Source organism: Balaenoptera ricei, chromosome 19 (assembly GCF_028023285.1).
Source record: "Balaenoptera ricei isolate mBalRic1 chromosome 19, mBalRic1.hap2, whole genome shotgun sequence".
NCBI classification, from domain to species: Eukaryota; Metazoa; Chordata; class Mammalia; order Artiodactyla; family Balaenopteridae; genus Balaenoptera; species Balaenoptera ricei.
In genome coordinates, this window is record NC_082657.1 from 52,546,548 (window position 1) to 52,573,117 (window position 26,570).

The window sequence follows — 26,570 nt, forward strand, 5'->3', positions numbered from 1 at the left end:
ATTTGACATTAATTAGAAAGGCAAAGTTGTAAAACTGTTTGTAGTAAGACTTATTTTTAATCATGATTTGAGGTGTTTCTTCTTGTTATTTTGAAATGTAATCATGACTTCTGTCTAGAATCACTTTTGAATTTGGTTGAAAGCCCAGTCTTCATTATTCATCAATAAAATACAAATTCCTTTCTAAGAATTGACAGTAAGTACACAGACCATGAATCATTCATCTTATATAAAGAGTGAACAAACAAACCAAAAAACCCCTACATAATCCGTTACTGTGAAAGGCAGAATAATGCCAACAATCTTAAAAGATATAATTGCTTCCTTTAGGGTGATTTGTTCATTTATAAACCAAGTGGTTTATAAAACCTTATGGAATATATGATTGATTTTATAGCAGTCCATAGGAACATGTTCCTTTAATACATGGTAAGATATACAAACAGTCCCTGACTTAGGATTTTTCAACTTTATGATGGTGCGAAGAAATACACATTCAATAGAAACCGTACTTTGAATTTTGGTCTTTTCCCAGGCTAGTGACATGTGGAATAATACTCTCTCAGGATACTGGGCAGTGGCAGCGAGCCAGTCACCCACACAATCCCAAAGGTAAACAACAGATACACTTAAACCATTCTGTTCCCACACAACCAATCTGTTTTCACTTTCAGTACAGTATTCAATAAATTACATGAGTATTCAACACTTTATTATAAAGTAGGGTTTGTGTTAGGTGATTTTGCCCAACTGTTGGCTAATGTAAGTGTCCTGAGCATGTTTAAGGTAGGCTGGGCTAAGCTGTGATGTTTGGCAGGTTGGATATATTAAACACATTTTTGACTTAGGATATTTTCAACTTACAATGGGTTTATCAAGATGTAACCACATTGTAAGTCAAGGAAGATCTGTGTAGAACAACTTAATCAAGAGCTTTCACTTCAAAGGAAAAGATTTAGAAGCACCAAAAGAGGTAAGAAAAAACCCAAACATTTTGTTAAATGATGCAAAAAAGAGATGATAAAAATAACAGACTGCATAAAAGTGTAAGTAATGAAAATAGAATCATCATTCTTAAATTATTTTACACCCTTCATGTTCAGATTTAATGATGCCTACCTATTTTTTGTACAAAATTTTGATTGATTTTTATTCATACTATAATATTTTGTAATGAAATATATCACATGAGCAGTCTGTAATTTTGCTTGTTTTTATTATGATACATATGATATACACCATTTTAATTAAATGAACTTAATAATTTTTGAATAGTTTTAGATTTACCAGAGGGTTGCAAAGATACACTGGGAGTTGCCAAATAGCCCACACCCAGTTACTTCGTATTGTTCACATCTTACATCATATATACAATTTAAAGAATACTAATTATTATTTTTAAAATACACATCTACACATGCATTTTCCAGCTTAAGAAAGATAACATTACCAATATCCATTTGTCACTCCATGATCATACCTCTTCATCTCCCCAGGTAACCATCGTCTTGAATTGGGGTTTTATGCCTCCTGTCATGTTCTTTATGATTTGACATCTATTAAGGTATTCCTAAGTCCCTAAACAATATACTGTGAAAGCTTCCATAATAAAATTTCAACTTCAGGGCTTTTATTTAAATAACCAATCTTAAGTTTACTTAGGCAACATCTCTGTTTATTCAATCATCTTCTCAGTTGGTATCCTTAAGTACCAGAGTATGTTTGATCTTGTCATGAGATTCTACTAATCACTAAGTATATACCCTGCAAGCCCCAGGGCACCCTGACATTTCCAGGACTGCGAGCAAGGGTCCAAAGGAAAGCAGGAGGCTTCCTGCTGCCACATTTCTCCCTCCTCCTCCCAGCCTTGCGCCTCCAGGACCTGGTAGAGGAGGTCCATCCTTCTGGAAGCCCAAGTAGGGCTTCTGGGGTGGGAATTCTGGATTCTGGGATGGGCTAGAGGGGAGCAGTTTCCAAGTGGGCACATCACCTTCCCCTGTGAGACCCCCTGGTGCCATGGGCAGAATCATGGCTGGAGGAGGGTTAGAATAGGGTCCCCTAAAGGGCAGGACTGGCTCTGGGGCTCATTGTCTGAGTGGTACTGGCAATGGGGTGACCAATGATGCCAAAATCTTGGCTCTCCATGCACCAATGCCAAAAAGAAATACGGAGGCAGAGTTTTGGAGGAACGAGAAAAAGTAGCTTTATTCTTTGCCAGGCAAAGAGAGGACACAGCAGGCTACCCCACCCCCACCCCCACCCCGGGAATAGGGAGAGGTTTTACATCCTAATGAAGGTCTTGCATTTTTTTTTCTTTTGCAAAATTTCAAAACAGCCACAGCTGGCATCAGGCAACTTGGTAACTGGGGTTGGTCTTTTCTGAAGTTATTGGCCGGTGACCTTCTTTCTGAAACAAAGAATGCTAACAAGGGAGTGTAAGGGGAGAAGAAAGCCAGGTGCAGAGTGTAATTCATACGGAGTCAGTCTCCTTTGTGAAGGAGAAGCCCAGCTACAAGTGTTGGTTAGTAGTAACAGCTAAAGAATAACCAAGACTCCTTAACTCTTTCAGGCCTGTTTATGTTGTTTCCCAGCCTGTTCATTGTTTCCTTATTTTCCTTGTTTATCAGGAAAGAGAAGTCTCATTTTTATTTAAGAGAAGTCTCATTTCTATTTTTGCTGCACCACCAACTGTCCCGTTCTAGCACTGAAAGCCTGGAGTCCTGCGAGCAGCCTCCCTGCTTCCCACCCCCAGAGCAAACTTGGCAGTTGGTCATCCTAGAAAACCCTCTCCGCTGTGTGGATGAGAGTCCCCTTTATTCCTAGGATCTGTTTTATCTAGATGGAGAGCTTTTTTTAGGTAGTTAATTTTTCAGCCAGTTTGTCTTCAAGTAAATAAACATCCTACGTTCTGAGACACTTCCCATCCATTGCCCTTTGGTCCTCTCTAAATTCAACTGCCAGTTTCCAGTTATCTTATCAGCAATCAGTCTAGCCTATAAGCTGGCTACAGTGCCCCCATGCAAAGGGGCGGTCTGTCCCACCAGCCTGGGTTGTATCTGTTTCCTGTGTCAGTCTTGAGTGTGACTACAGAGAGAGTGAGCTGCCCGGAGCTCAGGGCGTTCTGCATATACTGCCACACGCCGCTCTCTGCCCATCATTGTTTACGTTTCCTCCCTCCGCAAATGTATGCCTTTCAAAAAATTACTGAGGTCAGCTTTTATCATTTATAAACTATACAATTTAAATCTGGGTTCTCCAGATGGAGGATGGAGGAAAGTCTAACTTCTGTGTATTCCCCTATGCAATCTTTGTGCGATTGAATAGCGCACCGTGTAGCACAAGCTAGAGATACTAGACTGTGCAGAATCTTCACGCTCCCACGTGTATAAATCAGACATTATCCATCCAGTGAACTGCCTACACCACCCTGAAGTCAAACCCGACATCTTACTTCTGGTACATGCAGCGATCATTTATCTGCCATCTCCGAGGTGCTTAACATGCTGCCTGCCTCTGGTAATGGATCCATCCATTAATTCAGCATGAAGTATTCCCTAGAAATCTTCATATTTTAGAACTTTCATCTCAAACCAGTTCAGTGCTGAATTTCTCTCTGCTGTTGCATTATATTAACCTGTTATGTCTGTTATCATAGGCTAATGAGACTAACCTGGGTTGAACCCTACTTTGTTCTTTAGAATCTCTTGCTTATTAAACATTGTAGCCAGGAATGTGAAGGGCCTCATCATATGACCGCTGTGCTCTCTGTAAAGTTCCATGACCTCTCCTTGTGACTGTGAGTTTGCTTAGTTTTGTTCCCTAGAGGCACACCACACAATTTATTTTATTCTGAAATAGTTTGAAATGTGTCAGGAAACGTCACCTGGAGAAAAGGAGATTAGCAACGCTGTTTATATTCCTGGCATATTGTAGTTGCCCCCAAATATTATTGAACTGTTATCCTCTCGGTTTTTATTTTAACATTCTTAATTGGTTAATAAGTCATCTAGAAAACACATCCAGGTTATGGTAACTGTATCCTATACCACAGAAGAATTTTAAGCACTGAAAGTGTGTGTAGAACCATGTACAATTAACTGATACTCAAAAAACTTTCATCCCCTTTTCTTGATATATTAAATTTTAAATTTCAGTCTCCATTGCTTAAAATATAATATTTCAATGTCCTTGATAACAGTTTTAAGTATGAATCCTGGCCTTTCCTTTCTGGGTAAAAGTATTTTGTTAGGAAAACAAAGCATTAAGGAGAAACATCCTCAGTCAAAATATTTAATTATAATGGAAATTCCCAGGTAGAAAACTAGCATGGATTGTACAGGAATTAGGAAATTGCTGATTCATTTCTTATTCTTTGAAATTGTATTAGTGGTTGACAACCATAACGGCAAAGAAAGATTAATGAAAAATACATAAGTATAATATATGTGTTCATACTCCATAAAATTGTTTATTTCACTTGGATAGAGAAACACTGAGAACATCATTAAACCCCAGACAAAAATGGTTAATATTATAGTTCTTTATTATTTAAATAATTAGAAACAGGTCTTAGATAAATGTTAGGAAAAAAATCAATATAAATGGAACACTCCTTTATGAGGCAGAGAATAAATAAAGTCAAACAATGAAATGGTTTTGACATTTAGCCATTATGATTTATTAAAATGCATGTACATGTGGCTCTTATATACATATGAAAAGTATTTAATTACATAAATAGTTGTAATTTTATTCCAAGTCATCGTAACTCCTTTTCCGAATAGGCTTAAACACAAAGGTATTTCAGCATTATCGATTTATCTTTTCTTATCTACAGTGCGTGTTTTCATCCTTTATGCTCTTCTTCTTGCAAACCGAAAGACTAAGTTCCTGTGTTTGAGTTATATATAATTTAATACTGCTGGCTGACATGTTCAGGATACTGAAGCTGATCTGTATATTTCTAAAGTTGGGATCAAGTTAGTATCCTTGCACATAATTATTATAACAGTAGTAATTTCCTATGAATCCTATGGTAATAAAGAGAAGTACGTTTGTATGAATTGCTATTTGTAATTTAGATCAAATGAATGATGACTGCAATGGGCTTTCCCCTCCATTTTAATTTAATAATCAAATGCCTATTTAAAAAATTTTTTTAGTGAAGATACTGAGTCCTGATTCATTATGATGTATCCTGATCAACTTTGTTTTGTTTTGTTTTTATCAGGTTGTCCTGACAACAGCTTTGGATCCAAATGTAAAAGTCCACTTGGTGGGTTTCAGGGATGTATGAGACTCATTTCTATCAGTCACAAGATGGTAGATCTGATTTCAGTTCAGCAGGAGTCCCTTGGGAACTTCAGTGACCTTCAGATAGACTCATGTGGAATCACAGACAGGTAAAGGCAATCTCACTTCTTTATTTTGACCTGTCCATTTTCAAACTTTTGGCAACAGATCGAAATTTGTATGTAAAACAAACATTTTTCTCTCCTTTTTCTTACCATCATCTGTTCCACGGGAAAGAGATAATATTCACATTAGAAATAAGAAAATATTCTTTTAGTTTTATACTTCATATTTCCAGTGATAAAATTTAGCTAGAAGACACGTGACCATGTTATTTATATGTACAAATAGCTACCAATTCACAAAAGGTGATGTTGATGCTGCTATAATTTTAGAGGGGTATAAATGTATCAAAAATATATCATTAAACGCAATAGCTTAGGATACCCTAACAGTAATCTAGACCATCAGGTACCAGTAAATCAGAGACCTATGTGGTCAGTTATCAAACTGGCTTTTGCTTCCCAGACAGCTGAATAATATTTCAGAGGCATAGGAATTTAACTGGTTGCTGTGGTCCTGATGTGTACCTTTAAGAACCCATTACTGTCTTCTCTGCAGGAAAAATGAAGAGGAAACTCCCTGTAAAAAAGTTTGGAGCCGTAGTGTTGATAAAGTGTGAGGATGATCCAGTAGTTTCAATAGGAACTCCAGTACAGGGCATGCTAGTGCAAGCTTTGGGCGTTCATTGCAGAGGACAAGTAACTTTTAATATAATAATTGATAGTTAATAATTTTAAAGTATTTTTAGGCATGGGCAACTGTAGCCAAATAATCTTGCCAGTCATCTAGGCAGTTATTTATTTATTTATTTTTAAACATCTTTATTGAAGTATAATTGCCTTACAATGGTGTGTTAGCTACTGCTTTATAACAAAGTGAATCAGTTATACATATACAATATGTTCCCATATCTCTTCCCTCTTGCATCTCCCTCCCTCCCACCCTCCCCATCCCACCCCTCTAGGTGGTCACAAAGCACCGAGCTGATCTCCCTGTGCTATGCGGCTGCTTCCCACTAGCTATCTATTTTACATTTGGTAGTGTATATATGTCCATGACACTCTCTTACCCTGTCACATCTCACCCCACCCCCTCCCCATATCCTCAAGTCCACTCTCTAGTAGGTCTGTGTCTTTATTCCCATCTTGCCACTAGGTTCTTCATGGCCTTTTGTTTGTTTTTTTTTTCCTTAGATTCCGTATATATGTGTTAGCATACTGTATTTGTTTTTCTCTTTCTGACTTACTTCACTCTGTATGACAGACTCTAACTCCATCCACCTCATTACAAATACCTCCATTTCGTTTCTTTTTATGGCTGAGTAATATTCCATTGTATATATGTGCCACATCTTCTTTATCCATTCATCTGTCGATGGACATTTAGGTTGCTTCCATGTCCTGGCTATTGTAAATAGAGCTGCAATGAACATTTTGGTACATGACTCTTTTTGAACTATGGTTTTCTCAGGGTATATGCCCAGTAGTGGGATTGCTGGGTCGTATGGTAGTTCTATTTGTAGTTTTTTAAGGAACCTCCATACTGTTCTCCATAGTGGCTGTATCAATTTACATTCCCACCAACAGTGCAAGAGTGTTCCCTTTCCTCCACACCCTCTCCAGCATTTATTGTTTCTAGATTTTTTGATGATGGCCATTCTGATCGGTGTGAGATGATATCTCATTGTAGTTTTGATTTCCATTTCGCTAATGATTAATGATGTTGAGCATTCTTTCATGTGTCTGTTGGCAATCTGTATATCTTCTTTGGAGAAATGTCTATTTAGGTCTTCTGCCCATTTTTGGATTGGGTTGTTCGTTTTTTTGTTATTGAGCTGCATGAGCTGCTTGAAAATCTTGGAGATTAATCCTTTGTCAGTTGCTTCATTTGCAAATATTTTCTCCCATTCTGAGGGTTGTCTTTTGGTCTTGTTTATGGTTTCCTTTGCTGTGCAAAAGCTTTTAAGTTTCATTAGGTCCCATTTGTTTATTTGTGTTCTTATTTCCATTTCTCTGGGAGCTGGGTCAAAAAGAATCTTGCTGTGATGTATGTCATAGAGTGTTCTGCCTATGTTTTCCTCTAAGAGTTTGATAGTGTCTGGCCTTACACTTAGGTCTTTAATCCATTTTGAGTTTCTTTTTGTGCATGGTGTCAGGGAGTGTTCTAATTTCATACTTTTACATGTATCTGTCCAGTTTTCCCAGCACCACTTATTGAAGAGGCTGTCTTTTCTCCACTGTATATGCTTGCCTCCTTTATCAAAGATAAGGTGACCATATGTGTGTGGGTTTATCTCTGGGCTTTCTATCCTGTTCCATTGATCTATATTTCTGTTTTTGTGCCAGTACCAAACTGTCTTGATTACTGTAGCTTTGTAATATAGTCTGAAGTCAGGGAGCCTGATTCCCCCAGCTCCATTTTTCGTTCTCAAGATTGCTTTGGCTATTCGGGGTCTTTTGTGTTTCCATACAAATTGTGAAAATTTTTGTTCTAGTTCTGTGAAAAATGCCAGTGGTAGTTTGATAGGGATTGCATTGAATCTGTAGATTGCTTTGGGTAGTAGAGTCATTTTCACAATGTTGATTCTTCCAATCCAGGAACATGGTATATCTCTCCATCTATTTGTATCTTTAATTTCTTTCATCAGTGTCTTATAATTTTCTGCATACAGGTCTTTTGTCTCCTTAGGTAGGTTTATTCCTAGATATTTTATTCTTTTTGTTGCAATGGTAAACGGGAGTGTTTTCTTAATTTCACTTTCAGATTTTTCATCATTAGTGTATAGAAATGCAAGAGATTTCTGTGCATTAATTTTGTATCCTGCTACTTTACCAAATTCATTGATAAGCTCTAGGAGTTTTCTGGTAGCATCTTTAGGATTCTCTATGTATAGTATCATGTCATCTGCAAATAGTGACAGCTTTACTTCTTCTTTTCCGATTTGGATTCCTTTTATTTCTTTGTCTTCTCTGATTGCTGTGGCTAACACTTCCAAAACTATGTTGAATAATAGTGGTGAGAGTGGGCAACCTTGTCTTGTTCCTGGTCTTAGTGGAAATGGTTTCAGTTTTTCACCATTGAGGACAATGTTGGCTGTGGGTTTGTCATATATGGCCTTTATTATGTTGAGGACAGTTCCCTCTATGCCTACTTTCTGCAGGGCTTTTATCATAAATGGGTGTTGAATTTTGTCGAAAGCTTTCTCTGCATCTATTGAGATGATCATATGGTTTTTCTCCTTCAATTTGTTAATATGGTGTATCACATTGATTGATTTGCGTATATTGAAGAATCCTTGCATTCCTGGGATAAACCCCACTTGATCATGGTGTATGATCCTTTTAATGTGCTGTTGGATTCTGTTTGCTAGTATTTTGTTGAGGATTTTTGCATCTATGTTCATGAGTGATATTGGCCTGTAGTTTTCTTTCTTTGTGACATCTTTGTCTGGTTTTGGTATCAGGGTGATGGTGGCCTCGTAGAATGCGTTTGGGAGTGTTCCTCCCTCTGCAATATTTTGGAAGAGTTTGAGAAGGATAGGTGTTAGCTCTTCTCTAAATGTTTGATAGAATTCACCTGTGAAGCCATCTGGTCCTGGGCTTTTGTTTGTTGGAAGGTTTTTAATCACAGTTTCAATTTCAGTGCTTGTGATTGGTCTGTTCATATTTTCTATTTCTTCCTGGTTCAGTCTCGGCAGGTTGTGCATTTCTAAGAATCTGTCCATTTCTTCCAGGTTGTCCATTTTATTGGCATAGAGTTGCATGTAGTAATCTCTCATGATCTTTTGTATTTCTGCAGTGTCAGTGGTTACTTCTCCTTTTTCATTTCTAATTCTATTGATCTGAGTCTTCTCCCTTTTTCTCTTGATGAGTCTGGCTAATGGTTTATCAATTTTGTTTATCTTCTCAAAGAACCAGCTTTTAGTTTCATTGATTTTTGCTATTGTTTCCTTCATTTCTTTTTCATTTATTTCTGACCTGATCTTTATAATTTCTTTCCTTCTGCTGGCTTTGGGGTTTTTTTGTTCTTCTTTCTTTAATTGCTTTAGGTGCAAGGTTAGGTTGTTTATTCGAGATGTTTCCTGTTTCTTGAGGTAGGCTTGTATTGCTATAAACTTCCCTCTTAGCACTGCTTTTTCTGTGTCCCATAGGTTTTGGGTCGTCGTATCTCCATTGTCATTTGTTTCTAGGTATTTTTTGATTTCCCCTTTGATTTCTTCCGTGATCACTTCGTTATTAAGTAGTGTATTGTGTAGCCTCCATGTGTTTGTATTTTTTACAGATCTTTTCCTGTAATTGATATCTAGTCTCATAGCATTGTGGTCAGAAATGATACTTGATACGATTTCAATTTTCTTAAATTTACCAAGGCTTGATTTGTGACCCAAGATATGATCTATCCTGGAGAATGTTCCATGAGTGCTTGAGAAAAATGTGTATTCTGTTGTTTTTGGGTGGAATGTCCTATAAATATCAATTAAGTCCATCTTGTTTAATGTATCATTTAAAGCTTGTGTTTCCTTATTTATTTTCATTTTGGATGATCTGTCCATTGGTGAAAGTGGGGTGTTAAAGTCCCCTACTATGATTGTGTTGCTGTCGATTTCCCCTTTTATGGCTGTTAGTATTTGCCTTATGTATTGAGGTGCTCCTATGTTGGGTGCATAAATATTTACAATTGTTATACCTTCTTTTTGGATCGATCCCTTGATCATTATATAGTGTCCTTCTTTGTCTCTTGTAATAGTTTTTATTTTAAAGTCTATTTTGTCTGATATGAGAATTGCTACTCCAGCTTTCTTTTGATTTCCATTTGCATGGAATATCTTTTTCCATCCCCTCACTTTCAGTCTGTATGTGTCTCTAGGTCTGAAGTGGGTCTCTTGTAGACAGCATATATATGGGTCTTGTTTTTGTATCCATTCAGCCAGCCTGTGTCTTTTGGTGGGAGCATTTAATCCATTTACATTCAGGGTAATTATCGATATGTATCTTCCTATTCCCATTTTCTTAAATGTTTTGGGTTTGTTATTGTAGGTGTTTTCCTTCTCTTGTGTTTCTTGCCTAGAGAAGTTCCTTTAGCATTTGTTGTAAAGCTGGTTTGGTGGTGCTGAACTCTCTCAGCTTTTGCTTGTCTGTAAAGGTTTTAATTTCTCCATCACATCTGAATGAGATCCTTGCTGGGTAGAATAATCTTGGTTGTAGGTTTTTCTCCTTCATCACTTTAAGTATATCCTGCCACTCCCTTCTGGCTTGCAGAGTTTCTGCTGAAAGATCAGATGTTAACCTTATGGGGATTCCCTTGTGTGTTATTTGTTGTTTTTCCCTTGCTGCTTTTAATATGTTTTCCTTATATTTAATTTTTGACAGTTTGATTAATATGTGTCTTGGCGTGTTTCTCCTTGGGTTTATCCTGTATGGGACTCTCTGTGCTTCCAGGACTTGATTAACTATTTCCTTTCCCATATTAGGGAAGTTTTTAACTATAATCTCTTCAAATATTTTCTCAGTCCCTTTCTTTTTCTCTTCTTCTTCTGGGACCCCTATAATTCGAATGTTGGTGCGTTTAATGTTGTCCCAGAGGTCTCTGAGACTGTCCTCAGTTCTTTTCATTCTTTTTTCTTTATGCTGCTCTGCAGTAGTTATTTCCACCATTTTATCTTCCAGGTCACTTATCCTTTCTTCTGCCTCAGTTATTCTGCTATTGATCCCATCTAGAGTATTTTTAATTTCATTTATTGTGTTTTTCATCATTGCTTGGTTCCTCTTTAGTTCTTCTATGTCCTTGTTAAATGTTTCTTGCATTTTGTCTATTCTATTTCCAAGATTTTGGATCATCCTTACTATCATTATTCTGAATTCTTTTTCAGGTAGACTACCTATTTCCTCTTCATTTGTTAAGTCTGGTGTGTTTTGACCCTGCTCCTTCATCTGCTGTGTGTTTTTCTGTCGTCTCATTTTGCTTATCTTACTGTGTTTGGGGTCTCCTTTTCACAGGCTGCAGGTTCGTAGTTCCCGTTGTTTTTGGTATCTGTCCCCAGTGGCTAAGGTTGGTTCAGTGGGTTGTGTAGGTTTCCTGGTGGAGGGAACTAGTGCCTGAGTTCTGGTGGATGAGGCTGGATCTTGTCTTTCTGGTGGGCATGTCCACGTCTGGTGGTGTATTTTGGGGTGTCTGTGGCCTTATTATGATTTTAGGCAGCCTCTCTGCTAATGGATGGGGCTGTGTTCCTGTCTTGCTAGTTGTTTGGCATAGGGTGTCCAGCACTGTAGCTTGCTGGTCGTTGAGTGAAGCTGGGTCTTGATGTTGAGATGGAGATCTCTGAGAGATTTTTGCCGTTTGATATTACGTGGAGCTGGAAGGTCTCTTGTGGACCAGTGTCCTGAAGTTGGCTCTCCCACCTCAGAGGCACGGCCCTGATGCCTGGCTGGAGCACCAAGAGCCTTTCGTCCACACGGCTCAGAGTAAAAGGGAGAAAAAATAGAAAGAAAGAAAGAAAGAGGCTATAATATAGTGAAGTAAAATAAAGCTATTATAAAGCAAAGCTATACAGACAAAATCTCACCCAGAAGCCTATACATATACACTCACAAAAAAAAGGAAAAGGGGAAAAATTAATATATCCTGCTCCCAAAGTCCACCTCCTGAATTCGGGATGATTCGTTGTCTATTCAGGTATTCAACAGATGCAGGCACATCAAGTTGTTTGTGGAGTTTTAATCCGCTGCTTCTGAGGCTGCTGGGAGAGATTTCCCCTTCTCTTCTCTGTTCGCACAGCTCCTGGGGTTCAGCTTTGGATTTGGACCCGCCTCTGCGTGTAGGTCGCCTGAGGGCGTCTATTCCCCGCCCAGACAGGATGGGGTTAAAGGAGCAGCTGCTTCGGGGGCTCTGGCTCACCCGGGCCGCGGGGAGGGAGGGGTACAGAGGAGGCGGGGCGAGCCTGCGGCGGCAGAGGCCGGCGTGACGTTGCACCAGCCCGAGGCACGCCGTGCGTTCTCCCGGGGAAGTTGTCCCCGGATCACGGGACCCTGGCAGTGGCGGGCTGCACAGGCTCCCGGGAGGGGCGGTGTGGAGAGTGACCTGTGCTCGCACACAGGCTTTTTGGAGGCGGCAGCAGCAGCCCCAGCGTCTCACGCCCGTCTCTGGGGTCCGTGCTGATCGCCGCGGCTCGCGCCTGTCTCTGGAGCTCGTTTAGGCGGCGCTCTGAATCCCCTCTCCTCGCGCACCAGGAAACAGGGAAGAAAAAGTCTCTTGCCTCTTCGGCAGCTGCAGACTTTTTCCCGGTCTCCCTCCCAGCCAGCTGTGGTGCACTAACCCCTTCAGGCTGTGTTCACGCCGCCAATCCCAGTCCTCTCCCTGCGATCCGACTGAAGCCCGAGCCTCAGCTCCCAGCCCCACCCGCCCCAGCGGGTGAGCAGACAAGCCTCTCGGGCTGGTGAGTGCTGCTCGGCACCGCTCCTCCGTGAGGGAATGTCTCCTCTTTGCCCTCCGCACCCCTGTGGCTGCGCTCTCCTCCGTGGCTCCGAAGCTTCCCCCCCTCTGCCACCCGCAGTCTCTGCCCGCGAAGGGGCTTCCTAGTGCGTGGAAATCTTTCCTCCTTCACGGCTCCCTCCCACTGGTGCAGGTCCCGTCCCTATTCTTTTGTCTCTGTTATTTCTTTTTTCTTTTGCCCTACCCAAGTACGGGGGGAGTTTCTTGCCTTTTTGGAGGTCGGACGTTTTCTGCCAGCATTCAGTGGGTGTTCTGTAGGAGCAGTTCCACGTGTAGATGTATTTCTACTGTATCTGTGGGAAGGAAGGTGATCTCCGCGTCTTACTCTTCCGCCATCTTTTCTCCTCCCCCAAGGCAGTTATTTTTAATTATTGAGTTCAATGAAATGTCATGGCCATTCCAGATTTTAAAAAAAATTAAGCAATGTGACAAACTTAACCCCAGCCGTGTAGTAGTGTTCAATATATATTTTGAGCAAACAGATAAATTCTGAGGTTTTATAACTTTTTTTTTTTTTTTTTCATTTTTGGCTGCGTGGGGTCTTCGTTGCTGCGCACGGGCTTTCTCTAGTTGTGGTGAGCGGGGGCTACTCTTCCTTGCGGTGTGTGGGCTTCTCATTGCAGTAGCTTCTTTTGTTGCGGAGCACGGGCTCTAGGTGCACAGGCTTCAGTAGTTGCGGCATGTGGGCTCAGTAGTTGTGGCTCGCAGGCTCTAGAGCGCAGGCTCAGTAGCTGTGGCGCACGGGCTTAGTTGCTCCGTGACCTGTGGGATCTTCCCAGACTGGGGCTCGAACCCGTGTCCCCTGCATTGGCAGGCAGATTCTTAACCACTGCGCCACCAGGGAAGTCCCAAATTCTGAGTTTTAAAAATAACTTTTTATTTGTATGAAACATTTTAGCAACATAAACACACATCTATTATATCTGAAGACCGTTTATCAATGTCTGTTGATCCTGTTTTGAACACTAGTAGATATTATTCTCTGTGTAGAAAAAAATAATTATAACCTTATTTAGCAATGGATTAGAAGGACATCATTTCCTCTCTATGAATATGTGTTTATTTAACTCAATTTGTAGATAAAATAATACTTTCTATAATGAAAGATGATATGTAAAGGGAGAATTGAGACGATAAACCTCAATGGGCTTGATTTGGGGAATAAATGACAGTGACCGTCTCCGTAATTACAGCCACGCCAGCTCAGGAACATTAATCCTGATTTTGGGGAAGCCCTGTAGCAAGGCTCCCTGGGCCAGCTCTCTTGAGGTGGGTCTCACTCACAGAAGCAGGGAGCCCTCACCCTCAATGGGTGGGGAGGTTCGGTCATCCACACTATGAGTGATGGTCATTTTGACCATCTCAGATTGCAGAACATTCTTTTGGTACAAGTAGACCCACACCTCTCCAACATGGGTTTCTCTGAAGCTGCCATTTTACACAAGGAATCCGTCTTGCCTGCTTTCTGGAGGTGCACGCTTGTAAAACAGAACATGATACAGCACAATAGGAGAATTATGGTTTCGGTACCACACCTTAAAAACGCTTTTCAGAAGTAGCAAATTATGGATAGATCTTGACTATACATTTTTTAAAGAAAATTTTAGGCTAATGGTAACCCTAGAAATCTTAAAAATAATATCAAAAACCAACGTACCTTTTATATTTGTATACCTTTTAAACTTCCAAAAGTATCTCTAAATTCATTCCATTCTCTTATAGTCAGAAGAAAATATGTATCCATCTATCTTGGTCTTATATGCTATACCTGTTGACATAGCTTCCAAAGCATTATTAAATAGAGACTTAAAGAAAATCTGTTTACTAGGTTGTATTCTAACTTAACATGAATTAGTATTTAGGTTTGTGTGTGTGTGTGAGTGACTTGTGTAGGGTGATGTGAGTGAGTGAGGGGCCTGGGAATGTGTCTGAATGACCTTACAAGTGTGTGTGTAGGGATGGTGTGGCTGTGTGTGAGCGTGTGCATGTGTGAGTGTACACATGCATGGGTTAATGCTTGAGGACTTGTGTGATTGTGTGTGTCAGGACTTGTATGAGTATGTAGGGCGATTTTGGATATGTGAGTGAGCTTATGCATTGTGTGAGAGACTTGTGCAATGACTCTGTTCTAAGATATATTTTAAATAAATTAATTAATATGTATTTAAATTAATCTTCACAAAAACCCTTAGAACCTGTTCTTAGAGTGTTTGTTTCTTGTAAACATGGAAATAGATGCACAGAGCGGTTACGTAAGTTGGCTGAGAGGACATGGCTAAAGGCAGAGCCCAGCATCGGATCTAAGCCCCCTGGTGCCAGGAAGTCCCCCTGCGTGCTACCTGCCGTGTTGTACCACTTCCCTGGGTGCACGTCAACATGTATTGTGGTTCATGCTTAATCTATGTAGATTAAACACAAAATTTTATGGCTTAATAAATTGCAATTAAAACAAACAGGAACATTAAAAATATATTTAAAAATCTGACAGAGGGAATTCCCTGGCAGTCCAGTGGTTAGGACTCCACGCTTTCACTGCCGAAGGGCCGGGTTCAGTCCTTGTTCGGGGAACTAAGATGCTGGAAGCCATGAGGCACAGCCAAAAAAAAACATCTGACAGAACCTTAGACAATGTGCTTCTCTTTTTACTGTAACTAACTTTAAGTTGGATCAAACCTACACATAAAGGTGTACATAAATTTACACATGTGCTCACACTCACACCCACACAGTCATTTACACACATTCTTTATGTGTAAACTAATGTCATTGTACAAGTCTCCCACACACATCTATACATGCATACAGTCACATATCTCAAAGCCACTTGTCACACACAGTCTACACACAGACACACACACACACCTCCCCACTCATTCATCCATACACAAGCACACTCACACACATACTCTCACAGACCCATAGCATCTTTACACATGCACCTGCACACTCATAAGATCATTCCTATACTCTTTACACACTCACACCTTTCTTACTCACAGTCACACACACACACACTCATCTAGAAGCCCTCCCCTTGTCCTCTGTGGACCTGCAAGGAAATCGAGGTGGGGGCTGACTGAGGCTGATGTCCATCAGTCCCTCGATGGAGGTGAGGACAGAACTGCAAAGGGAGCTGTCCTCTATGTCCCCATGTCTTGGGGCAGAAACCCAAGTGGGAGTGGGGTAGGGGTGACAACTGTTAAGGGCATAAATATTTATTAAGTTGCTTGGACCTAAACCACTTATTAAGCAATAATATTAAGGAAATCTTTTGATATCAACTTTTTAAGAATATCAACTGGGGCTTCCCTGGTGGCACAGTGGTTAAGAATCTGCCTGCCAATGCAGGGGACATGGGTTCGAGCCTTGGTCCAGGAAGATCCCACATGCCTCAGAGCAACTAAGCCTGTGCTCCACGACTACTAAGCCTGCACTCTTGAGCCCACGAGCCACAACTACTGAGCCCGCATGCCACAACTACTGAAGCCCATGCGCCTAGAAAACCCATGCTCCACAACAAAAGAAGCCACCGCAGTGAGAAGCCCGCACACCGCAACGAAAAGTAGCCCCCGCTCACGCAACTAGAGAAAGCCCGTGTGCATCAGTGAAGACCCAAGGCAGCCAAACATAAATAAATAAATAAAAAGAATATCAACTGATTGGGGAAGGTCCATCTCAGCTCTGACATCACCTACCCTTCACGAGTGCAGTAAGGCAGAGGGTGTGGTGTGTCCCTGGTCTCCATGACACCAGGCTACAGAGACTCCTCACAAGAATTAAGAGGCCACCGTGTGACACCGTTCACCATGGCGACCTCAGGAGGCCCAGCTCCTGCCTCCTGGCTTCCCCAACCTGCAGCCTTTGGACCGCCATCATTGCGTTCTCCCAGTCCACTCCCACCACCCAGTCCTTGGGCTTGGGCCCCCGTGGCACCATCTTCCCTCCAGTCCCCCACCCTCCCTCTCCTCTCCTCTGAGGAGCCCTTTAAACCTCCCCTCGTTCCTTCTTCCTTATGTTCACCTGTTGTGTTTATTCCTCTGCTGATGGTTGATTGAAGATCACGGTGTTGTTCTGTCTCCCGTGATACTGAAGGGGTGGCTTGTTTATTTCACGGGGAGGAAGTTATTTGTGGGGTAAAGGGCCGGTTCTTGTTGATTTCATATTTTGAGGAAGGATATGATATTTGAATTCAGGTGGTCACCATTTTCCCAGGACCCATACATATCTAATTTTGGTTATGTTTCCTAAATGTGATAATGTTGTATAGATTTTTACTTCAGTATCTTTAATTCTAGCCAAGTTGTACATTGTGTGAAAGTCTTTTGTAATTTAAATTGGAATGGGCTAGAATTCAGGATAAACCAAAATCATACATGTCAGGGCTTCCCTGGTGGCGCAGTGGTTAAGAATCTGCCTGCCAAGGCAGGGGACATGGGTTCCAGCCCTGGTCTGGGAAGATCCCACATGCCATGGAGCAACTAAGCCCGTGCACCACAACTACTGAGCCTGCGCTCTAGGGCCCGTAGGCCACAACTACTGAGTGCATGTGCCACAACTACGGAAGCCTGCGTGCCTAGAGCCCGTGCTCCGTAACAAGAGAAGCCCGCGCACTGCAACAAAGAGTAGCCCCCACTCACCACAACTAGAGAAAGCCCGCACACAGCAACGAAGACCCAACACAGCCATAAATAAATAAATAAATAAAATCATACACGTCACTTCAGTTTGGGGCATGTTGATATATTCATTTGTTTATGTTCTACTTTGTATCGAAATGACTCTCAGGGAGAAAAGTATAAAAGATAATTGTTTAAAACCTTTAGCGAGAATCAGTACTTCACTATACAATGTAATTTGCCATAGGTTACTAGTAGTCAAACAGAACTACTATATGATGAATTTAAATACAATCCACAATTCAGTCTTTCACATTGTAATTAAAAAATATGAAAAGTCAAGTCTAACAGGAATCTAGGAAAATGGACACAGTATCTTTCGCAGCAGGTCAAATAGAAATAGTACATGTACCACAGTAGATTCATTCTTTAGAATTTTAGGTGTAGTCACTTATATCTGCCCCCTTTTAAAACATTGTTCAAGGTCTGTTAAAGAATAGCCTTCTCTGTCCTTTTCTGATTACCAATTAGAATTGTTTTTGTTTTAATTTTATTTTTAAAATTCCCTCTTTCTTCTAGATTGTTATTGATTTGAAATGCTTAAAAAATTAAATACCTCTTTAAATATTCTTTGGATAGGTTCCTGTGAATCTATAAAAATGCTAAAATACATATAAACTTAATTGTCCTGGAAAGATGCCCATTATTTATTTTTGAATCCTTAAAAAGGTTGTAAAGTAGCGTGTACTTTATGATTACATTTATGAACATAATACATTATACACACACACATATATGTTTATAGTGGTAATTTTTATATATTGAAATTATAAATTATATCTCTTCTCTATTGTTTCCTATATTGTTTGATTTCTATACAGTGGATATCTATTTTTTATAATCAGGAAAAACAGTAACATTATTTTCGGTTAAAATTGGGAAAATCCTAAAAGCTAAACATGAAGTTCCCAGTCTTAGTTTTAAAAAAGGAGGTGGCAGAAACTTCATCAAGAATATATTCTTGACAGGTTTTGTAATTTATTTATTTTTTAATTCTGGGGTGAATGAGAGCATTGGTCTCAATATAACTTTCAATTTAAATTCTAAAAAGCATCAGTTATTTGATCAGGGCTATTTGAGTTGATACCAGAAGCTCTTCAACTTTTTTGTCCAGAGTGCCTTAATGTATTTCAGTAATTTTTTCACAGTGTCCTAAGCCAAAAGATATAACTAACGTTTTCATTTAAACAGTGGCTTAGTTCCAGGCAACTTTACAAGTGTTTATGTCCTAACAATTTACTTATTTATTTATTTAAATTAATTAGTTAATTTATTTATTTTTGGATCTTCGTTGCTGTGCGTGGGCTTTCTCTAGTTGCGGTGCACAGGCTTCTCATTGTGGTGGCTTCTCTTGTTCCAGAGCACAGGCTCTCTGTGTGCGGGCTTCAGTAGTTGTGGCTCGCGGGCTCTAGAGCGCAGGCTCAGTAGTTGTGGCGCACAGGCTTAGTTGCTCTGCAGCATGTAGGATCTTCCCGGACCAGGGCTCGAACCCGTGTCCCCTGCCTTGGCAGGTGGATTCTCAGCCACTGTGCCACCAGGGAAGCCCTGTCCTAACAATTTAGAAACCTTTGAAAAAGTAATTTATACATATATTACTTTTATATATACTTTTAAATTATACATATAAAATTTGAAAAATATTTTAAGTTTATTTTTAATGTAGTGTACAACCTTTCAAAGCTTGGGATCAGATCAGACACTGCTACCCTTACTTTTGTTCAACTTGATTTCACATGGTGTTACTTTTTAACAACTACTAAGACTCCAGCTTCTCAAAGATAGGACATGATTAAGTGGAATATATTACTATCTAATGTTGAAATTTAACTACCTCAAGCTAATAAGTTGCACAGTGCTTGACAGATGTTGAGTATGCCTGTATTTCTCTTGAAAATTTAAAATATCCTGGGAGCCCCTGTGATTTTGATTCAGCATCCTAATGCTGACCCACTGCTTGGAGTTTGTGCATCTATACTGTACATCTTCAACATTCCCGGATGTATACACCAAGTGAATAGAGATGTCCCTCCCTCCCACTTCCTTCTTTCCTTCTCTCTTCTTTATTCCCTCTTCATTTAAATATTCAGTATAGTAAATCAGTATGATTAAATGTCGTTATTTTATGTAAACTATTGATGTTTCTGGCAACATATTGAATTAGTGTTATGTCACTAGGGAAAAGAAAGGGCTATAATATAGTAGGACATGTTGAAAATTAAGCAGTCACAGCTACCTGAGGATTGGTTGAAACCTGATGAACTTATTGATCTAAGGTTTAGTTTTGTGATTAAGGTACCATAACGACAAATGGAATGACAATTAGTCACGCTGTATTTACTCTTTAGGTTACTGTTGACATTCTTCTTTCACATGATCATGTATAAATTGTCAGTATTTTGTGATTTCTCAAAATGAATAGTAGTAATTGTATCTGCACCTTCTTTTAGGTGTTTGCCCAACTATTGCGAACACGGTGGTCAATGTTCCCAGTCCTGGGACACCTTTCACTGCAACTGTACAAACACTGGATACAGGGGAGCAACTTGCCACAACTGTAAGCCACACACACCCGTGGTTCTCGCCTCTGTCCTGATTTCCTTATTTATTTCCCTTTTTTGTTGTTGTTGGGTGTATATATGTCCATGTGTGTACAACCCTGGATCTTATTAGCATTCATTTGATTTCTAGTTTATTTTTAGTCCACACTTCTTTTCATAAAGTAGTCAAGGTAGCTTACAGAAGCACATAAAATAAAGCAAGACAGAAAAGAGTAGGAGAGCTGGCAAGGGGAAAACACATGTAGAAAACAAAGGTAGCTAAGGATAAGCATAAAATACAGTGCAGAATAGGTGATCCTTCAATTCTCTTGCAACTCCATTAATAAGGATGATGAGAATAAGGATGGTAGAAATGGAATTAATCATAATAGTTAATTTTATTGAGTATTTTCTAAATGGCAGGTACTGCTCTAGTATTTTACATGTCCCAACTTATTTAATTCTGATGACCTCCTTAGTAGGTGGGTATAGTCATTGTTATTATCCCTAGTTTACTAGGTTATAGAGAGAGATTAATCACCATGCCCAGAAGCTCCTGAAATAGTTGAGGCACAGTGAGAATGTGAACGCTTGCAATTATGCTCCAGAGGCTGGGACCACAACCAAATACTCTTTTCCTGTGTTAGAAGCCGTTCATATTTTTCCTGGTGAAAAGTTTTGCATGTGTCGTAAGACTCATGTCATTTTCTTGTCTACTTGTTCAGGACGTGGGATGGGGAGACCCAAATGCCCATTTTTTTCCTTCCCATTTTTTCATATTGTTGCTGACATTGCTGGGCAGCTTAACTCTTAGTACTATTGGCCCGTAGCCGTGACTTCAGGCAGGGGCGCTAGGTGCAGTCCTCAGCCTCACCACTCTCGTCTCTTCACTGTGCACTGCTTTGTACTCCTGCTGGAGTTGAGATTGGAATCCTGGGCTCCCAGCCCTGGAGGCTCCACAAGGGACCCTCAGAAGTCCTGGCTCAGGGCTGGAGAGCGCGTGAGCAGGGGCGGCGGGACCTTCTGGCCTCACCCTCATGCCTTCACCACTGCAGCCAGTCTTTCCTGGGGCATCAGCTTGTGTGGGTTGGAGTGCTTCATAAGAACAGGAAGAAAGCCTGCTGTCGCTCAAGCCAGGGCCAAGTTACTTGTCCCAGGTCACCAGCAGCAAAGGGACGGCGTATTTTAATTCTTCATATCCGGTATCATCCCAATTATAGTAACTAACTCAACACAGAAAGCTAATAGAATGTGTTTTAGTTGACTATTTGTTTATTTTCAACTGTTATCAATGACTAGATCTAAATATAAACACAAACATCTCTGAGCCAAAAAAATCAGACGGTGAATAAATAACGTATTTTCATCTGTGGCCCACAATTTGATCCAATCATTGAGTTAATTTATTAGGTTCTTGAGCAGGTAGTCTAAAGGGAGCCGAAGGGTTTTGCCAATGACCATTCTGGGAAATGGGGCCAGGATGACAAACCCAATTATAATGAAGCCATCAGTATCGTTAGCCTGAGTTGAGGGAGGGTGAGTGATGGGGGTCTTTTAAAAGGTTTTACTAGAAAATAATATGTTAAACAGTCATGTTATAAAAAGCCAAGTAATACACATAAAGCAAAAGTACTCCCAATTACCCTCATGCAATTGTGCGTCCTTTCTAATACCAGCCCTCTCTGCAAAGTTATGTTTATATCCCAGCCTCTTTCAAAGAATTTATCAACGCATGTATGCACGTATAGTAATATATAAATGAACCATTTTCATATGCCCACTTCACTGCACAAAATACAAATGTGACTAGAAACCAATCCATCTTATATTTCTGTCTGTGTAATATACAATAGGAATAAAATAAAACCAAGAAATTGTGGAGGAGTAGAGAAGTAAATATGTATGATTATCTGAAATCTCTGTAACATTGAGAAAATTAGTTACATTATTTCATATGGTCTAAAAACTCATTAACATAATTTTGAAAATTTAGAATAGATCAAGGAATGATATTCAGGGGATGGTTTATTTCTCATTTCACAAAATTAAAAGCTTGATGGAAATCAGCATTACATTTGGCCAAGTGTTCAATGAGATGAGTGCATCATATACAGTTGTTAATATCAAACCTTGTACATGGCAAATATATAATTGTGTAATTAAAAACATCCAATTATGGATCAAAACAAACTGAGACCACTTGAGGGCATATATTTTATATTTCTTCTGCTTTGAATTTTAATTATCTTAAATTCTCATTACAGAGCATTAGAGAGTTTCTTATGTAAATTACTTCTTAAATTATTGACAAGAAGCTTTGTAAATCATATTTGTTTTATGGAAAAAAGGATTTTATATATAGATAATTTTATATGAGAAAGGAGACTAGTTAAAGCATTATTTAAAATTTTTCTATTGCATAATTTTTGAATAACAGCAGATTATTTAAGGAGATTACACTATTGTGCTTCACATGTTAGGTTATTACAAGGTGATACTAGAATTAGAAATTCCAAAATGGTTGTCAAAAGATCCATTTGGATGCATGTCCAAAATGGAAGTCACATTATACTTATAAGGATCTTAACATTTAAAACACCTACCATCTCTTTTGTTGTTTTACCTAATGTAAAAATAAACTAAAATTTCATCTCATATTCGTTTAATGATAAAAAGAAATGCCATAAAATACAATATCATTCTTCCTTTTTTCTATCTAACCTTCTTTCAACCATATTAATTTAAAAAAATGAGTTTTGTTTTAAAGTGTGTGTTACCTTTTCTCCTGGTCAGTAATGTACATACAAATTTCAAGACTTGGAGTATTCTGTGTCCAAATTAAAATTAAAGAAATTAATTTTATACTATTTCGCTTATGATGATCCTTTTTTTTTTTTTTTACAGCTATCTATGAGCAGTCATGTGAAGCCTATAAGCATAGAGGAAATACTTCAGGATTTTACTATATAGATGCAGATGGAAGTGGTCCCCTGGAACCATTTCTTCTATATTGCAATATGACTGGTGAGTTAATCAATTTTCATTTAATAGTTAAATTTTAAACACACACAATTAAAATGAAACAAGTAAGAGGTTGACATAATTTGCAACTTGATTAAAATGTATATTGTTCAGTAGAAGAACTTAAAGTAAATCTTTAAAAAATAGTTTAATGGTAGTGATTTAAAATGTCATTATTTTCTATGCATATGGTATCTCTGTAGAACATCTAATAATAAATGTATCTTATTAAGTCCCAAAACAAAAAGGGTAGACTGTATTCCTCTTAGAAGATTGATACATACCATATGATTTCACTTATAAGTAGAATCTAGAAAACAAAACAAATGAACAAACATAACAAAAGAGAAACAGACTCACAGATACAGAGAACAAACAGGTGGTTGCCCAAGGGGAGGGGAGTAGGAGGATGAAAAGAAAAGAAAAATGTAACAAGTGTGGTAATGGATGCTAATTAGCTTGATTATGGCGAGCATTTCACCATGTATATTCATATGAAACCATCACATTACATACCTTAAATATATACAATTTTTGCCAACATAAAGTGGAAAAATATTTTAAATACTAATAATAAAATAAAAAGATTGATATACATGAAAGTTTTGAAAATATTTACTTTTTAAATTTGGGCAAAAATGAATTTCATTCTTGAATTCTTTACTTACATAAACTTAAAGAGGAATTAATAGTCTTGGAATATGTGTTTGATTAAATTCAACATCCATTCATGATAAAGAGAAAATGAAAACTCAGTAAATTACCAATAGAAGAAAATTTCCTTAATTTGTTAAAGAGGACCCATAAAAAAAACCTATAGCACATATCACAGTTTATTGTGAAATATTGAAAACTTTCCCCCTGTTACCAACATTAACACAAAGATGCCTGCTATTATCATTCTGTTCACCATTGTTTTGGAGGTCCTAGCCATTGCAATAAAGCAAGAGAAAGAAATGAAAGATATATGTACTGGAAAGGAAGAACTATGACTCTCATTGTTTGTAGTTGGCCAGGTTATGTATTGAGAGTATTCTCAACAATCTACAGACTAACTATTAAAATTTAGGATGATCACTAGATATCAAGTTAATGTAAAAATTAATTTCATTTTTGTATACCAGCAATTAAAATGAAATTTTAGAAGATTCTATTTTCAGTAGCATCAAAAACCTCAAATACATGGTAATAAAATCTAAATAAAGATGTGCACAACTTTTATACAGATAAGTGTAAAATACTCTTGAGTTAAATCCTAAATAAGTGGAGAAATATGAAAGTTTCATTGATTAGAAAACTCAATATGGTGGTATAAACATCAGTTCTTCCCAACTAGGTATTGATTCAGTGCAAACCTTAATTAAAATTTCAGCAGTGTGTTTGTTGGTTGGTGTAATTTTTTTGGTGAAAATTGGCAAGCAGATTCTATAATTTATCAGTACATTTGAAGGGACAAGAAGAACCAAATCAGTCTTAAAGAGTAAAGCTGGAGGACTCAACTCTACTAGATATAATATAGACATTATATTGATAGGCTAAGTAAAACAGCATGTAATTGACCCAAGGATAAACAAATAGACCAATGAAGCAAAATAGAGAATCTATAAACAGACTCCCTCATGTATGGATAGTTGATTCATTGCAAAGGTGGCACTGATGAACAGTGAAGGAAAGATGGTCTTTTCAACAAGTGGTGCTGGGGAAAATTGTCTGTAAATATTGTAAAAAAGACTCTTGATCCCTTCACCATCAAACACAAATAGATTCTAGATGAATCGTGCAGTCCAGTGTAGTGGCCACTAGCAACAAATGCCTATTTAGATTCACATTTAATTAAAATTAATTAATATAACTAAATGACTTGAAACAAATTTTACAAGTTTAAATTAATTCATTAAAATAAGATTAAATTAAAAGCCAATTCCTCAGTCTCGCTAGCCACATTTTAACTGCTCCATAGCCATCTATTCGATCATTGGAAAAAGTTTACATTGGATAGCACTGTGTCAGGAAGTCAGCATTTCATGGAGCAAAATAAGCAGAAAAAAGGAAATATGAAATTGAAGCAGAAAGCATGGCAGAGGAGGATTTACTACTTAAAATCTGACAGTGAATATCTAGGGAAAGAGCCTTCCGGGCAGAGGAAATAGGAAGTGCTAAGTCCTGAGAGAGGTGATCTTACCAGGTGTGTTCAGAAAACAGCAGCAGATAAAGTGTGACTGGAGTATGGTGAGTAATCTGGGAGTAGTAGAAGAGCAAGAGGGAATCAAGTGGGTGGGGGCAGGAGAGGAAGAGTCCTGGGTCCTTACAATGTGTAAGGTCTCTGGTTTTTACCCTGAACAAGCTGAGAAGACATTGGAGGGTTTTAAGCAATGGTAGATGCAATCTGACTTCCTTTAATAAAATCATGATTGCTCCTGTGTTGGGAAATGCCTATCTAGGAGCAGGGGTAGAAAGGAGTTAGAAAATGTATGTGTGTGTGTGTGTGTACCAAATACGTACATACATATAGATAAGATGTATGTGTATAATAGGAGTTTGGAAGTCTGTTTGGAGACCAAGTTCAAGTAATGCAAGAATCCAGGCAAGAGCTGGAGATGGTGGGTTGTACTGGATGATACAATGTAGATGGTGGACAGAGATTAAATTTTCTCATTGAATATGTGTGAGGAATGAGAAAACAAAAGGAACCAAAAAAATAACACCACATTTTTGGCTTGGGCAAATTGGAGTGATTAAGTTGCCATTATTTGAGATGTGGTCAGAGAAGGTTTGAAGGGAAAGATAACGAGCTCAGTTTTACACATTTTGAGTTTGAGATGTCTGTTACACATTCAAATGGAATACTGAGAAGGCAGTTGAATGTGGGAGCAACAGTTCCTTTGTATTAATGTGTAATTCTGAAAACTGCAGGGTAGTGGTAAAACCTTGGCCACAAATATTCGGGAAAATTACTGTAGAATGTGTCTTAGAGGTTTTTCATATAACACAACCAGGTGGCTTCTGTTTGCTGTCACCACCATTGAGGATGCTACCTGTCTTAGTCTGTTTGGTGTTGTAGCAGAAGGCCACAGACTGGGTAGCTTATAAACAATAGAAATATTTCTCACAGTTTTAGAGGATGGGAAGTCCTAGGTCATGGTGCCAGCATTGTCAGGTGAGGGCTGTCTTCCAGATTTCAGCCTTCTTGTGTCCTCACATGATAGAAGGAGCTCTGTGGGGTCTCTTTTATAAGAGCACTAATCCCATTCATGAGGGCTCCTCCCTCTTGACCTCATGAGCTCCCAGAGGTGCCACCTACTAAAACCATTACCTTTGGGGGTTAGTGATTCAACATATGAATTTTAGTGGGGGACACAAACATTCAGACCATAGCACCGTTCCAAATGCCAAAGCAACCTAAGACAGCTGATGACTCTTACATGTTTATCTCCTCAATGAAATTCCCCAGTCTGCACAGTACAGACTCCCAGGTAGCTCCCTGAGGCAGGAG

At 38.9% G+C, this 26,570-nt stretch overlaps 1 protein-coding gene across 7 annotated transcripts in view; it reads left to right on the forward strand.

The window, feature by feature from the left end:
• Positions 1-26,570, forward strand: part of CNTNAP4 (contactin associated protein family member 4) — a 263,350-nt gene that overhangs the window by 175,531 nt on the left and 61,249 nt on the right. For all 7 annotated transcript variants that reach the window (XM_059903575.1, XM_059903577.1, XM_059903581.1 and 4 more), the window contains 3 exons: positions 5,231-5,402; positions 19,967-20,073; positions 22,961-23,080. In XM_059903575.1, coding sequence (XP_059759558.1) covers positions 5,231-5,402; positions 19,967-20,073; positions 22,961-23,080 — 399 coding nt within the window. The remainder of the gene's footprint in view (positions 1-5,230; positions 5,403-19,966; positions 20,074-22,960; positions 23,081-26,570) is intronic.